The 13,159-nt window shown below is 46.8% G+C and overlaps 4 protein-coding genes and 1 non-coding gene across 6 annotated transcripts; 2 read left to right on the forward strand and 3 right to left on the reverse strand.

Moving 5' to 3' along the window:
• Positions 1–1,030: 1,030 nt before the first annotated feature.
• On the forward strand, positions 1,031–4,228 carry LOC9638157 (probable auxin efflux carrier component 1b). Of its 2 annotated transcripts, XM_024679900.1 has the most exons (7): positions 1,046–1,463; positions 1,530–3,064; positions 3,131–3,434; positions 3,542–3,627; positions 3,693–3,850; positions 3,911–3,987; positions 4,043–4,228. In XM_024679900.1, the coding sequence occupies exons 2-7, from the start codon at positions 1,654–1,656 to the stop codon at positions 4,107–4,109; spliced, it is 2,103 nt and encodes a 700-aa protein (XP_024535668.1). In that variant the 5' UTR covers positions 1,046–1,463; positions 1,530–1,653; the 3' UTR covers positions 4,110–4,228. The 2 variants fall into 2 exon arrangements, with proteins under 2 accessions (XP_024535670.1, XP_024535668.1); XM_024679902.1 differs by lacking the exons at positions 3,911–3,987; positions 4,043–4,228 and having other exon boundaries at positions 1,031–1,463; positions 3,531–3,627; positions 3,693–3,804.
• Positions 4,229–5,840: 1,612 nt separating this feature from the next.
• On the forward strand, positions 5,841–7,865 carry LOC9638158 (pentatricopeptide repeat-containing protein At4g02750). The gene has a single exon (XM_024679903.1). The coding sequence runs from the start codon at positions 5,974–5,976 to the stop codon at positions 7,696–7,698; it is 1,725 nt and encodes a 574-aa protein (XP_024535671.1). The 5' UTR covers positions 5,841–5,973; the 3' UTR covers positions 7,699–7,865.
• Positions 7,866–9,926: 2,061 nt separating this feature from the next.
• Positions 9,927–11,696, reverse strand: LOC9638159. Its single transcript, XM_024680166.1, has 3 exons — positions 10,698–11,696; positions 10,382–10,639; positions 9,927–10,328 (listed from the first exon to the last, which is right to left on the reverse strand). The coding sequence occupies exons 1-2, from the start codon at positions 11,694–11,696 to the stop codon at positions 10,385–10,387; spliced, it is 1,254 nt and encodes a 417-aa protein (XP_024535934.1). The 3' UTR covers positions 9,927–10,328; positions 10,382–10,384.
• A 61-nt stretch (positions 11,697–11,757) lies between these two features.
• Positions 11,758–11,831, reverse strand: TRNAN-GUU. Its single transcript has one exon. It is a non-coding gene; the product is annotated as a tRNA-Asn (tRNA).
• A 58-nt stretch (positions 11,832–11,889) lies between these two features.
• LOC9629079 lies at positions 11,890–13,066 on the reverse strand. The gene is made up of 2 exons (XM_002975173.2): positions 12,803–13,066; positions 11,890–12,334 (listed from the first exon to the last, which is right to left on the reverse strand). The coding sequence occupies exons 1-2, from the start codon at positions 13,025–13,027 to the stop codon at positions 11,981–11,983; spliced, it is 579 nt and encodes a 192-aa protein (XP_002975219.1). The 5' UTR covers positions 13,028–13,066; the 3' UTR covers positions 11,890–11,980.
• Between the last annotated feature and the right edge of the window lie 93 nt (positions 13,067–13,159).

The following is a 13,159-nucleotide window of genomic DNA, read 5'->3' on the forward strand; positions in this document are numbered from 1 at the left end:
TTTCGTGCAATTGGGAGAGCGAGAAACTCAAAAGGGCGGGAAGATTCTCTCCAAGACGTATATGTAGAGCATCATATTCTGCACGAATGAGTAGTACACACATTGTATACGGCTCGAGAAGAGATGAGATGATCCCACCAGCCAAATGTAGAGTAGCCCACGCAATTCCATGATATGAGCAAATTGCTAGCAGCTTTTCCATCTCAGCTGTGTAGATCGACACGATGTTAAGAGCTCGCTTAGAGTCTTGAAGTGTCGATCTAAAGCTGACAGTATCTCTGAGATATATACTTAAATCACCCCCAATGGAACCATATGATCTCCATGTACATCGTACAAAGCAAAAAAGAAGGAAGAGAGTGTGGCTTTCTTGATCACATAGGTGATCACAGCTGGTCCCATGCCTCCACCAGACTCGAAAACCATGTATTACTATTCGGATGTTTGCAGTGATTGCCTCCCAGCTAGCAATTTTCGTACCAACCAACCAGAGAAAAGAGAATTCATAGAGGAACACAAGCTGCAAATATTTCAATCCCGCCACCTTTCCTTTCACACTTACATGTATGTTATGTGCGCAGACGATTGACACCCAACCCCCAAGCAGAAAAGCCCATCTAGCTTTCAAGAGGTGGCGAAAGAGAGATCGATTTAAAATAATGTGGCAGCACAGCTTTATGGCAGAGAGATATCTGTTCCAAACAAAGGGGCTTCGGTTACGAAATTTCCAAAACATCGCGAGCAAATGTACTTGGATCAGGCTACAGCCCAGCCGTGTAAAAAATAAAGAAAAAATGGGGAAAGAAATAACCAATACCTTCTTATCCGATGGATCGATTCGATGAGAAACACTGGCTCCCCACAGCGAGATTTCACCACCCATGATAGGGCGAGGGGGCTTGTGTACGAAACTGGGGCGACAAAGTGGCCAGCGTACGGCCCCAGTCAGGCCCATGTGCCAGTGCCCACTGACCCAGTGGCCAGTGGCCAGTGGCCCATTCCGATACCACTATCACTCCCAAGTGTAGTGTGAGTGAGTGTATAGCATACTCCTAGCTAGTGGGCTCTTCCCATCTTTTCTCTTTTAGGTCTCTCTTCGTCGCGCATTTTTCTTTTCTTTGTGAGATTTGCTGCTGCTGCTGCTCGCGCTACTACTGCTACTGGACCTTTGGATTCTTCGAGCGCACTGTGTTCTTGTTTGGCGTGTCGCGCTGCCCATCTCCATCAATCAATCAATCTCACGCACCCACATTGGATTGACCATGAGGTCGGAGGAGGAACACCCCCGGTGTGTGAGAGATCTTTGTTGCCGGCTGCGATTCGCATTAGAAACCCCTGTGTAGTTCCTAGCCTTGTCGCCTGAGATGGTTGATTGCTCCTATATGCCCAGAGAGGGGAGCTGTTCAATCCTGTTTCGTCGGCAAATCGATGGACAGCAGCGCTAGACAGCTCAAATTCCCGAGGTAAACTGTGCCCGCATTGCTTCCTAGATAGCTCTCCGATCGATTGCTTCAAAATCCGGCTCGCAGGGGGCCGCAATCCTCGAATTCACTGCCCAAGAACTAGAAAACAGAGAAAGCAGAGCTTCTCTCTCTCTCTCTCTCTCTCTCTCTCTCTCTCGTCCGCGAAGGATTTCCCACTCGCCCGGGAAAGATGATTAGCGGGGGCGATTTCTACCAAGTCATGGCCGCTGTGGTGCCGCTCTACGTCGCCATGATCCTGGCCTACGGCTCCGTGCGCTGGTGGGGGATCCTCACGCCCGAGCAGTGCTCGGGCATCAATCGATTCGTGGCGCTCTTCGCAGTGCCACTGCTCTCCTTCCAGATCATCTCCAAGAACAACCCCTACCTCATGAACCCCCAGTTCATCGCCGCCGACGCCATCCAAAAGGCGGCCGTGATGCTCGTCCTCGCCATCTGGGCGCGCTACTCGTCGCGCGCCAGCTTCGAGTGGGTCATCACGCACTTCATGGTGGCGACGCTGCCCAACACGCTGGTGATGGGAATTCCCCTCCTCTACGCCATGTATGGCGAGAAGCACGGCAGCCTCGTCGTCCAGGCCGTGGTTCTCCAGTGCATCGTCTGGTACACGCTCCTCCTCGTCATGTACGAGTACCGCAGCGCCAAGATCCTCATCCTGGAGCAATTCCCCGACACCGCCGCCTCCATCGTCTCCTTCAAGGTGGACTCGGACGTGATCTCGCTCGATGGCCGCGACCAGCCCGTGCTCACCGAGGCCGAGGTGGGCGACGACGGCCGGATCCACGTCAAGGTCCGCAAGTCCACCTCCTCCGCGCAGTCCGCCAGGTTCTCCTCGGCCTCCATGCATCACTTCAACTCCAACTTCGGCGCTGGCCAGTTCAATCTCAACAGCACCGCGAGATCGCCCATGGCATCGATGTTCTCGAGCAAGGCGGGGACTCCCCGCCCCTCCAATCTCACCGGGGCCGAGATCTACTCGCTGCATTCTTCGCGGAATATGACCCCCCGCGACTCGAGCTTCACCCGCGGGGACGCGTATCTCATGAGCGGCGGCGGGAACTCGAGCTTGATGAGCTCCAACATATTTGGACGAGCGAGCACTGGGCATCACGCTGGGGGGAGTCCTTTGCATCACCACGCACACGAGGGAATGTCCACGGGGCTCCTGAATCAATCCGGGATCACTGCTAATCGCCTGAGCTTCCAGGAGGATCAGAGCAATGGATTCCACCACCACCACCACCACCATAGCAACAATAGCAACAACACGAGCAAGGTTTTGGGAGCGTACTCGCCATCGCCATCCATGCAGCTCCCCAAAAAGGTGGCGAACAATAACATTTCCAGCACCACAGGCAAAGATAACAGTGCCACCAATGTTTTGCAAGGGATTCCACAGGGAAAATCGGCTGACTACGACGCCAAAGAGCTTCATATGTTTGTGTGGAGCTCGAGCGCTTCCCCAACGTCCGAGAAGGGTTTGCATGTCTTCGGTGGAACCGACTTCAATGCCCGAGATGGAGCCAAGTTTGATCCAAAAGAAACCAAACTGGTCGTCGTCTCTGATGATGGTCAAGTGGAAGGCAAGTGTTTCACAACTTGTTCCTTGTTAGTTCTTACACTTTCCCTTGTTTCTGGCAATGGTTTAGATACGAGGGACCGAGTTCCAGAGTACTTGCACCAGGAATTCAGCTTTGCTGATCGAAACGGTGCGTATGATCCATCCGATAAGCTTGAGCCGAATCTTGCGAAGCTAGAATCGAGCTCCACTGTGGAGCTTGCTCCAAAAACTCCAAACTTGAATGGTGGTGGTACTGGAGAAGGGAATCAAGCAATGCCTCCAGCAACAGTCATGACTAGGCTCATCCTTGACATGGTGTGGAGAAAACTCGTGAGGAATCCAAACACTTACTCGAGTCTCATCGGCTTGGTCTGGGCTCTCGTCTCTTTCAGGTACTTGTAGCAAGCTCGAGTTCATTCCCTCATTCCTCTTTGATAGCTACTTATAGACTATGAAATTACTTTCTTGCCTGACTGAAGCTCTTGTAGATTTTTTCTAGGTGGAATGTCAAGGCGCCGAAACTCATTGAAAAGTCCATCACTATTCTCTCGGATGCTGGCTTGGGGATGGCTATGTTCAGTCTAGGTGTGTGTAAAGTTTCTCTATTTCTTTCAAAATCTTCCAACACTGATGCTCAATCTTTTGTGTAGGACTTTTCATGGCGCTGCAACCGAGAATTTTGGCCTGTGGAACTTCCATGGCAATGTTTGGAATGTTGCTCAGATTTTTCTGTAGCCCGGCTATCATGTCTGTGGCGTCCATCGCTGTGGGGTTAAGAAAGCTGGATCTTCGAGCGGCCATTGTCCAGGTATATAGTTTTTTTTTATAAAAAAATTAAAAATTCATCTTTCTATTGTATTGATACCAGGCAGCTCTACCTCAAGGAATCGTGCCGTTCGTTTTTGCGAAAGAATATAATGTTCATCCAGATGTTCTCAGCACGGCGTGAGTCTCTCTTTCTATTCTTTTCGTTCTTTAACTTGAGCTTTCTTGCAAACAGTGTGATCTTCGGTATGCTAGTGGCACTGCCTATAACTCTTTTATACTACGTTTTACTTGGCATCTAGAAAAGCCTGTGCGCAGAAGATCAAAACACCCGCGAGGATTTCTTACATGTGTATGTATATTAACGTCCAAAATCAAACGATAAGTTCTTTGAAATTTAAAAGATCTTAATTGGCGGAAATTCCTGCTTGGCATATGCCTGAAATGGGCATTTTAGCTTTTCCCGGTTCTAGACGAAACAGGGAGAGCTCCTTGATAACCACCAGCATACATTTTATTGGGAGGAAGAGGAAACATCCCGACATAGATGTTTATGTGCCTTGTTGTTGGAGATGCACTTCTCATCTTCTAACAAGTATCTTTCCTTGCAAAATCTTAAATAGAAGCGCGTTTGTTGAGATGTTGCCCGTCGCTGGCATGTTGTAAAAAGCATTAACGTCTCAGAGATGCCCTTTTAGGGCATCCGCTACAAGCTATCCATGAGGAGAAAACGTTGGGACCTTAAGAGGGTTTTGAGTTGTGATCTGATATGCAAGCATTTAATCGAGCATCAAACCGTGACAGAATTGCTTGCACAGCAATATGCTCGGATCTGTGCAAGCTCTGGAATCCTGTAGTAAATCGAGTCGAAGAGCTCTAGCCAAACCGTCCTCAAAGACCATGTTCGATCAAGTTACATCATCCATTCAGTTTCGAGCGTCTTGAGATTGTAGAATGCTTACTATTGAGCATACATGATCCATAGAAGGATAAAGACGCTGCTCAGGACTGGAGATACTTGAGGTTGGTACCAAAGGTCGCGATAAATCCAGGACCATAGTAGAGACTTGTTAGGATCAGGAGAGATAAATGAATAATTTCTTGCAACCAACGCATATAAGAGAGTTGACCAATCAATCCCTATTCTTGTTTCTCGTCATGATCAGTATTCCAATGAGCCAAGAAGGGGCTCCCCAAGGGGCTTGATGGCATGGACATTTTAAGAAAATAATATCAGGAAGACTAAAAAAATAAAATAAAATAAAATATTATTTTAACATTCTAAAATACATAATTCTTACTGAATTTAGAGAAGTTGTTATGACAGATGATATCAAAGTTGCTCTTGTAGTGGTAGTTTGCGGATTAGATGTCATTGGTAAAGATGTTGCTGCCTCCATCTATGAATCCCAAGCCAAGAGGGATCAATTGTCTGTGAGCACCAAGGACTTACTGGATTGCGTCTCTTGCATTTGTCTGATGTGTTTTACACATGGTGAGTTTCTTGAACCACACATGCTCCTTCTGCTATGAGGTTTTATAAATCTATATTGTTGTGCTGTTTCACTCATTGTGGAAGAGTTGCAACATAGCACAAATGTAGATTTCTCATATCTTACAGCCACAAGAATAATCAAAGTAAATTACCATTTCTAAAGTAAACTAATTAAAAAATTGACTTACTTTGACTTTTGTTGACTTTTATTGACTTGAGCTCAGCTTGTGAGTTTAATTCAAAAACTACTCAACCCATCCACCAATGCCTCATTCCAAATCTAAATTCATTAATCAAGTGTATAGTTATGATGTATTAGCTTAGAATTTTGATAACTGTTAAGTTAGGGTTTTTGGGCTAATTAATATATACGTTTCTATATTTTATTTATACATTCAGTTAATAATATTAATTTTTATGAAGAACTTTTTAAAATAATAATTATAGTATTATGTTTTGTATATTAAACCCTTTACATTTTGTAGGTATTTTTCATACCTCAATTGTCATTACGAATGATCAGTGGAGGTATAGCCACTCTCACAGGGGAGGCAAAGTAGAGAATGCTATAGGGCGTAATGCTCCATGCGCCAAATTCTCGTGGTTCTAGAGGAAAACACGGATAGAATGACTGGCGGGGATCTGCAGGGCGATAAGCCTTACTTTCAGCCATGAGCGTCGCAAATTTCTTCACGCTTGCGCACCGGCATACGGTGGATGTTGAGGAAGAGGAAGAACATCCCGATACACTACTCTTTGCTCGGCAGCTTCGAGCGTGTGGGAAGAAGAAAGATCTTAAGCAAGCAAAGCGCTTGCATTTCCAAATCACAAACAGCGGCTACCCCCAAAACAGATTCCTCTGGAACATCTTGATAGAAACGTATGGGAAATGTGGCAGCCTCGAAGAAGCCCGCTGGACTTTTGACGATCTCAAGGACCCCAATATTTTCTCTTGGACAATGCTGGTTGCCGCGTATGCCCAAAACGGGCATCTGCGAGACGCCAAAGCTCTTTACAACAGCATGCCAGACAAGAACACCATCTCAGCAAACGCGCTTCTAACGGCATTTTCAAAAAAAGGATACCTGCTAGAGGCACGAGAGCTTCTTGATCAGATAAGAAATCCATCTCCGACATCATACAACACCATGATTTCAGCGTATGCCCAAAGCGGGCATATGAACAAAGCTCGCAGCCTGTTTGAGAGCACTGATAAGAAGGACGTGGTTACATGGACAACGATGATACAAGCGTATGCAGAGGGTGGCAACATAGCCGAAGCAAAGATTCTGTTTGATCGAGCTCCAAAACGTGACACCATTGCTTGCACAGTGATGGTCACAGCATATGCTCAAAATGGGCATATGAAGGAGGCTAGAGAAGTGTTTGACTCAATCCTTATCAAGGATTCCAAAGCTTGGACAGCCATGATCAAAGCTTATTCCAAGGCTGGCGACATAGCCTCCTCAAAGACCCTGTTCGATCAAATGCCACGCAAAGATATCACAGCACTCACGAGTATGATCTCTACTTACGCCCAGAATGGAGACTTTGAGCAAGCAAAGCTCTTGTTTGATGAGTGCGAGCAGCGAGACTCCGTGCTCTACGCTGTGATGATGCGCGCTTACTCCCAGCGCGGTGAAGTCGATCAAGCCAAGCTCATGTTTGACAACATCACACACAAAACCATCCTGTGCTGGAACTCGATTCTAACGGCATTTGTAAAACACGGGAGATTTGAGAATGCCAAGGACGTATTTTTGGACATGCCAAAGCGTGATGTGGTGTCCTGGAATGCGATGATCGATGCCTACGGCAAGAATAGGCAGGGTAAAGAAGCGATCAAACTTTTCCACCGGATGGAGGCCGAGGGGATCGATCCGGATGAGGCTACCTTCGTTACCATGCTCGAGATTTGTGCGACTTTAGCGTCGATCCAGCAGGGAGAAGCCGTTTACAGGAGAATCCGTCGATCCAAGTACAAGAGACACACCAAAGTTTTGAATGCTCTGATTCACATGTACGGGTGCTGCGGGAGTTTGATACAAGCGAAGGAAGCATTCTCTCGGCTGGGACGACCGGACGAGTTCTCTTTCACCACCTTGATGTCCGCTTGTTCTAGGAACGATCACAGCAGGGAAGCACTCGAGATTCTCCCTTACATGATCCTCCAAGGTGTTGATCCTTCTTCCGTAACGTTTCTAGTGGTTTTGTCTGCGTGTTCCAGTGCCGGTTACTCGCCTGACGAAGCTCGAGGATGCTTTGTTGCGATGATTGATGATTTCTCGCTGCTACCATCCTCTGAGCATTACGACTGTTTCTTTCGTTTCATGCAACGAGCTCAGCCTCGGCTTAGTGCCGAAATGCTGGCAGATGAGCTCGCCGTTTTCAGATAGAAATAAATTGAGCTGCTAAAACGATCCTGGCATGGCATTCCCCGATCACGTTACAAGCACTGACCAACGTTACCTTCACTTCACAAGGTCCATACAAATCCAGCGCCGTGCGGTCTTGTCCGTTCTGGCCATAGATATAAGCATAGGAAACAACGTCTCTTTACAGCCGTCTTTCATGTTCTTACAAACCCTACTCTGTTTTCGGCATCTCCTAGCGTACGATCTTAAGCGTGCTCATTTTCAGATGAGCAGACGGAGCGGTGGGATAGAAGCGTATGGAAATGATTTAGTGACTGTAATACCGTTTTGAAAGATTCGCATGCCAGTTTATAACTTAATAAAAATAAAAATGCTTGTCTATTTGAATAACATATTTGTTCTTGTATATTATTTTTATAAGTTTTAATATTTTCATTTTATTATTTATATTAAATTTGTCTTTCTATTATTGGTTTTACCTTTTCAATTTAACCTAATTTTATCAATTAATAAATTTGGAAACTAGTTTTTATGGTTGCCATAGATATTAACATTATAAATCGTAGATAACTAATATTTAATATTGGTTTGCTTAAGAAAACCTGTAATGAATATATCTAGAATATGCTTGGATATTCTGGGATATTCTAACATCTAATAGTTTTTATTTATTTATATTAATCTTATATTTATAATTCATAAACTTTCTTAAACACTTCCTAGTAAATTCTAGTTTATTCTACTATATTACATTAATAATATTAATCTTGTGTTTATAAATTATAAATATCCAATTGATCAATTGGATTTTTAAATAATTGTGCAGCAAATTATTTTATTACTTGGTTATACTATATATATATATATATATATATATATATATATATATATATATTCTTAATAATATAAATCCTTTTCTAGATTACATTTAAACCTATCTAGAATAACAATGACATCTTTTTGCTTCCACACAGTAGAAAGATCAGTTCTATTGCCTTTGCCACTCCTCCCATTCTAACACTCCACCCTTGAGAGAACACTCATCATCACAGCTAGATCACCTGGAAGCGACATCTGCCAAAGTCCAATGAAGAGGAGGATTGCCTAAGCTTGTGATCTTGTGGCAACGCTACACGAGAGGCCGAGAGAAGACAGCTGTGCTAGAGCCACGGATCGATCTGTTCGTTCGGAGAACCATTCTTTTGTTGTGATAGAGCGCTAGAGCTTGAAGTATCCAGCGAGATAAGTGGCCTTTGAATTTGATTTATGGGAGTTATCCTGCAAAGAGATGTGGCTTGCATTTAGAGGCGATTTGAGCTAGATTGAGGAACAGGAGATGACCATGGACGTGAATAAACTACCCTATGTTAGAGTTTTTATGTTCTCCAAGATTGAGAAAACCTTGACGCTTTAAAGTTTTTTTTTTTAACAAATACAAATAAAACTAATAAATGACATTAATCTTAGGTATCAGGTGGCTGAGAGGCATTTGCCTGGAAAACCTCCAAAGAAACACAATCCAAATGAAGCGTCTTTAGCTTGACTAGTGGTGTTAGCAGTGGTGTTAGGCTCATCTTCTCTTCCAGCATAAAGGTGTAGTCCTGTGATTGCTGGTGTGAGCTTGCACACATTAATCAGCTCATCCTGGCTCCATGTATAACAAATATTTGTAGTCTGTCCACACCGTTTGTTGGTTAAGTTTCTGGTTGGACTACAACTTCTGTGGTAGCAAATTGTGAAGGGCATGTTTTCCTTGTACCACCTATTTGCTCCAGTAGCTCTCTCTTGACACGGAGACACGACTGAGATAAAGTAGCAGCAGATCACACAAAGCACGCCAACCCAGGTAGTCCGCCTTAAACGTCCAGTGAGCCACGTCTTTGCAGTCAAGCCTTCAGACTCGAGCATCCCGAAGCAAAACCACGAGGAGTGATATTGGGACATTCACCCAGAAATGGATCGTCGCTCTGTAGCGACAGCTCCATCTCACGTCCCTCTTCTCATCGTGCCGCATGCTCGCATGCTCTCAACCAGTTGACGTATGGATGAGTTCCCACAACGGAGGACTGCTAGTGAGTATCCTGTGATCAAAGTAGCTTTCTAGAAGCACAGTCCAAGTGGACTGCCTTTAGCCTGAGCAATGGAGCGATCACAAGATCAGGACTCATCTGAGCTTGCGGCAGAGTTTTGTCACCCTGGGTGATCATCTCATCAGGTTCCAGTCTCCACAAATCCTCAGCAGTTAGGACTACAGAAGGCAAGAAAGTGCAAATCACCACAGATTCTCACTTTTCCAACTTCCAACATAATGGGCGAGCAAACAGATTCTCACGCTTCTCACTTCCAACATAAGAATGCTCAACCTCAGGGCTTCCACAATCACTCACTCATACAAACACTACGATTTCAAGGCTTGCGCTTGACAAGGGTGTGAGTGTAACCACTGAGAATTCTGCTGATAGAGGGCATGCTGCCAAGAGAGTGCCTTGAGAAGCGAAGTCGAGACACCAGTGTCACGAAACTCGAGAGTCCGGAGGTTCTTGACCAGCGGCGGTTGACCCATCAAAGCTCTGTAGAAGCCGAACCGGAGCTCTTGCCATCGCTTGAGCTCCATACCACGCATTCTGTTCAAAAGGTGGTGGCTCCGTTTCCTGCAAACCAGGGCAATTAGAACAAGACAGTTGACAAGAACAAAACTTGTCACCTTTTAGCACTTGAGTGTGACTCGGCTTGGATAGAAGAGTAACAGGTCGAATAGAACTCGCCAGCATTCGTAGTTCTCCTTGACGGACTTCGTTTCGTGGTCTGCCATCTCCTTGCAATGTACCACCAGACTCGGGATTTTATGAACTTCAAGAAAAGCCTTGAACAAGCTGATATCAGGCGCCGCATAGCGGAAGTCCAAGTCCGCCCAGAGATGGACATGGAGCGCCTCTAATCTCATGTCTCCTCCTACAAACGACTGCAAGAGCCAAGGGAATCATAAAAAGAAGGAAAAGGGAAAGAAAAATGAAGCATACCATCATAGCCAGGCCATAGAAATGGATCCTCTTCAAGTTGATGAGTGGAGCCAGGAAATTGTCAATCCTTGTCTTTCCAGTGCTCCTCAGCCCAAGGTGGAGCACCGTGACCATGGGCGTGAACTGGAACACGTTCGCAACATTCTCCAGCGCCCAGTTTCCAGTTATCCTCAAGCTTTGCAGCAAATCACACCGGTTCTCGAGCTCGCAGGAGGAGAAGAGCTCCAGCGAGCTCAAGTTCTTCGATAGGAAATGGATGCTCAGCCTGGCGCTTCTCGAGGGAAGGTTGCCAAACACAAAGCTGGCCAGCCTTGGCGCGTTGAGAACCACCTTGAACGCATCGCCATCCCTCCAGCAGCCGAAAAGCCTGAGAGTTCTCAAGCTGGCGCTCGAGACCGTGAGAGCTGGCCTGGAAACGTCCCCAAAGAAGTCGACGCTCAGATTCTCCAGAGCCGGGGACGCTGCGAGGAGCGCCTCGAGCAGCAAATTCGTCACGTTGATCGCCTTGGAGAATCGGCAGTAGCGCAAGCTCTGGAAGGGAGATTCATCCACCACCGGCAGCAAGTTCTTGCTGTAAAACCTCCCGACTATCTGGACGCCCCGGAGAGTGTCCAAGCGCAGCACCGAATTCCATACAGCCGGCCCCCAGCGCAGAGAAACGGTGGCCTCGAGCCAAAGAGCAGTGAGGGAATCGGCCCACATAAGCCAGTGCCCGGTAGCTTCGGACGGCTCATCGCACCTGAGAGAGACCTTGAGCGTCTTGAGGCATCCGGGAGCTCTGTTCTTGGTGCGGCGGAGCACAGCGGCGATGACGTCTTCCTTCTCCCTCACCTCCTCCTTGCTGCGAGCCCTAAAATCGAAATGCAAGCCTGTGACAGCCCAGCGCAGCTCCTGCCATCGCTTGCACACCAGCGAGCACTGCGCAATCCGCCGCGCATCCGCGACCCTGGACAAGATTTCGACGAGCGCGCCATCGTCCAGCTCCACGCTTCGCCGCATTTCCTTCCCAAAAGAAAAAGTAAAACGACTCCAACCAAAAAAAAAGGATCAATTTATACTTCGCTAGAAGGAGGGCTCGAACCTCCGACCTTGTGGTTAACAGCCACACGCTCTGACCAACTGAGCTACTCCAGCTTTTTGTGACATCCCCTACAACCATTTAAAATTTAAATTTCTCTCAACCTTCACAAAGTTTAAATGGTCATAATCTTTAAAAATTCTACGAGTAAAACCTTATTGTGATCATTTCTTTTGCTATGGTACAAAATAAACATATGGGTTGATCATAGGTAGATTGCTCCTGCGACTCCCACTGCCGGGCCGATAAACGTTGTTGGAAGCAAAACGTCCACAAAGCATCCCAGCGGGCCACCGATGAACGGGACTTTCTTGACGACGCTCTTGGCCATATGGACGAGCATGACGCCGCCCAGCATGAACAGTCCCAGCCTCTTGCCTCGATCCAAAGCTACCCGCTTGATCAGCCGCCGGGCCAGCTGCTCGAATCTGTCGATGTCGATTGGCACGTCCACGATCTCTGGCGAAGTGTCGTACTCGAGGATCGCTTCCAGGTCCTCCTGCTCCACCGGCCGGAAGAGAAGCTTGCCGGGCTTTGGATCCAGTTCTTCCGCGAGCGTCTGGAAGGAGATAGAAGATCGTCAGTAAGGAATCTAAGCACTACTACCAAGCAAGCAAGGAATTGGATCTGATTTGTAAAACCCAGCTTCAAACATAAGCAAGACCATCCTGGAGTTCTGCAAAAGAAAGGCATCCTAGAAAGGAGAAAGAGCTTCAATGCTTCCACGACACAGTTCCAATGTGAAAAACACTCTAGAACTACAACAATCTTGCAATGTAAGACGCGAAACACGAAATAAGCAAAGCATCGAAGAAAAAATCCAGAGAAGAAAGAGCTTGAATGCTTCTACAACACAGAATGGAAGGTTCCACTGTGGAAAAGCTCGAGAAGTACAACAATCTTCCAATGTGAACTACGAAAAGAAGACGCGGGAGAACAGAGAACACGAGATCAACAAGCCCGTGAAGCAAAGAGCACGGATTTTCACGAAAGAAAGACATCTAAAACTGGATTTCGCGAGATTTACCTGGAGAAAGAGGCGCAGAGCTGACAGGAGGCATTCCTTGGGGATGACCGACGCCGGCGGCGGCTCTTGGAAGCGGATGAATGCGGCGTGGACGGCGGTGAGGTAGCGCGTGGAGCCATCGAGCAGGCGGTCGACAGCATCCGCCACGCTCCCGCTTCCCTGGAAGAATGGCGCGCGCTCCTGCTTCTCCGTGTCGTCCTCCTCGTCTCTCACAGACGACGCCATGATCAAGAAGAAGATTTTAGGGCTTTTTCCCCCTCTCCGACGTGGCAAAATAAGCCTATGACATGGCGTAAAGCTCACCCCTAAAAGATCTCCACCTCTATGACATGGATTGCGTGTATAAAAACGTTGAAT

This window comes from Selaginella moellendorffii, unplaced genomic scaffold, assembly GCF_000143415.4.
Source record: "Selaginella moellendorffii unplaced genomic scaffold, v1.0 SELMOscaffold_26, whole genome shotgun sequence".
NCBI classification, from domain to species: Eukaryota; Viridiplantae; Streptophyta; class Lycopodiopsida; order Selaginellales; family Selaginellaceae; genus Selaginella; species Selaginella moellendorffii.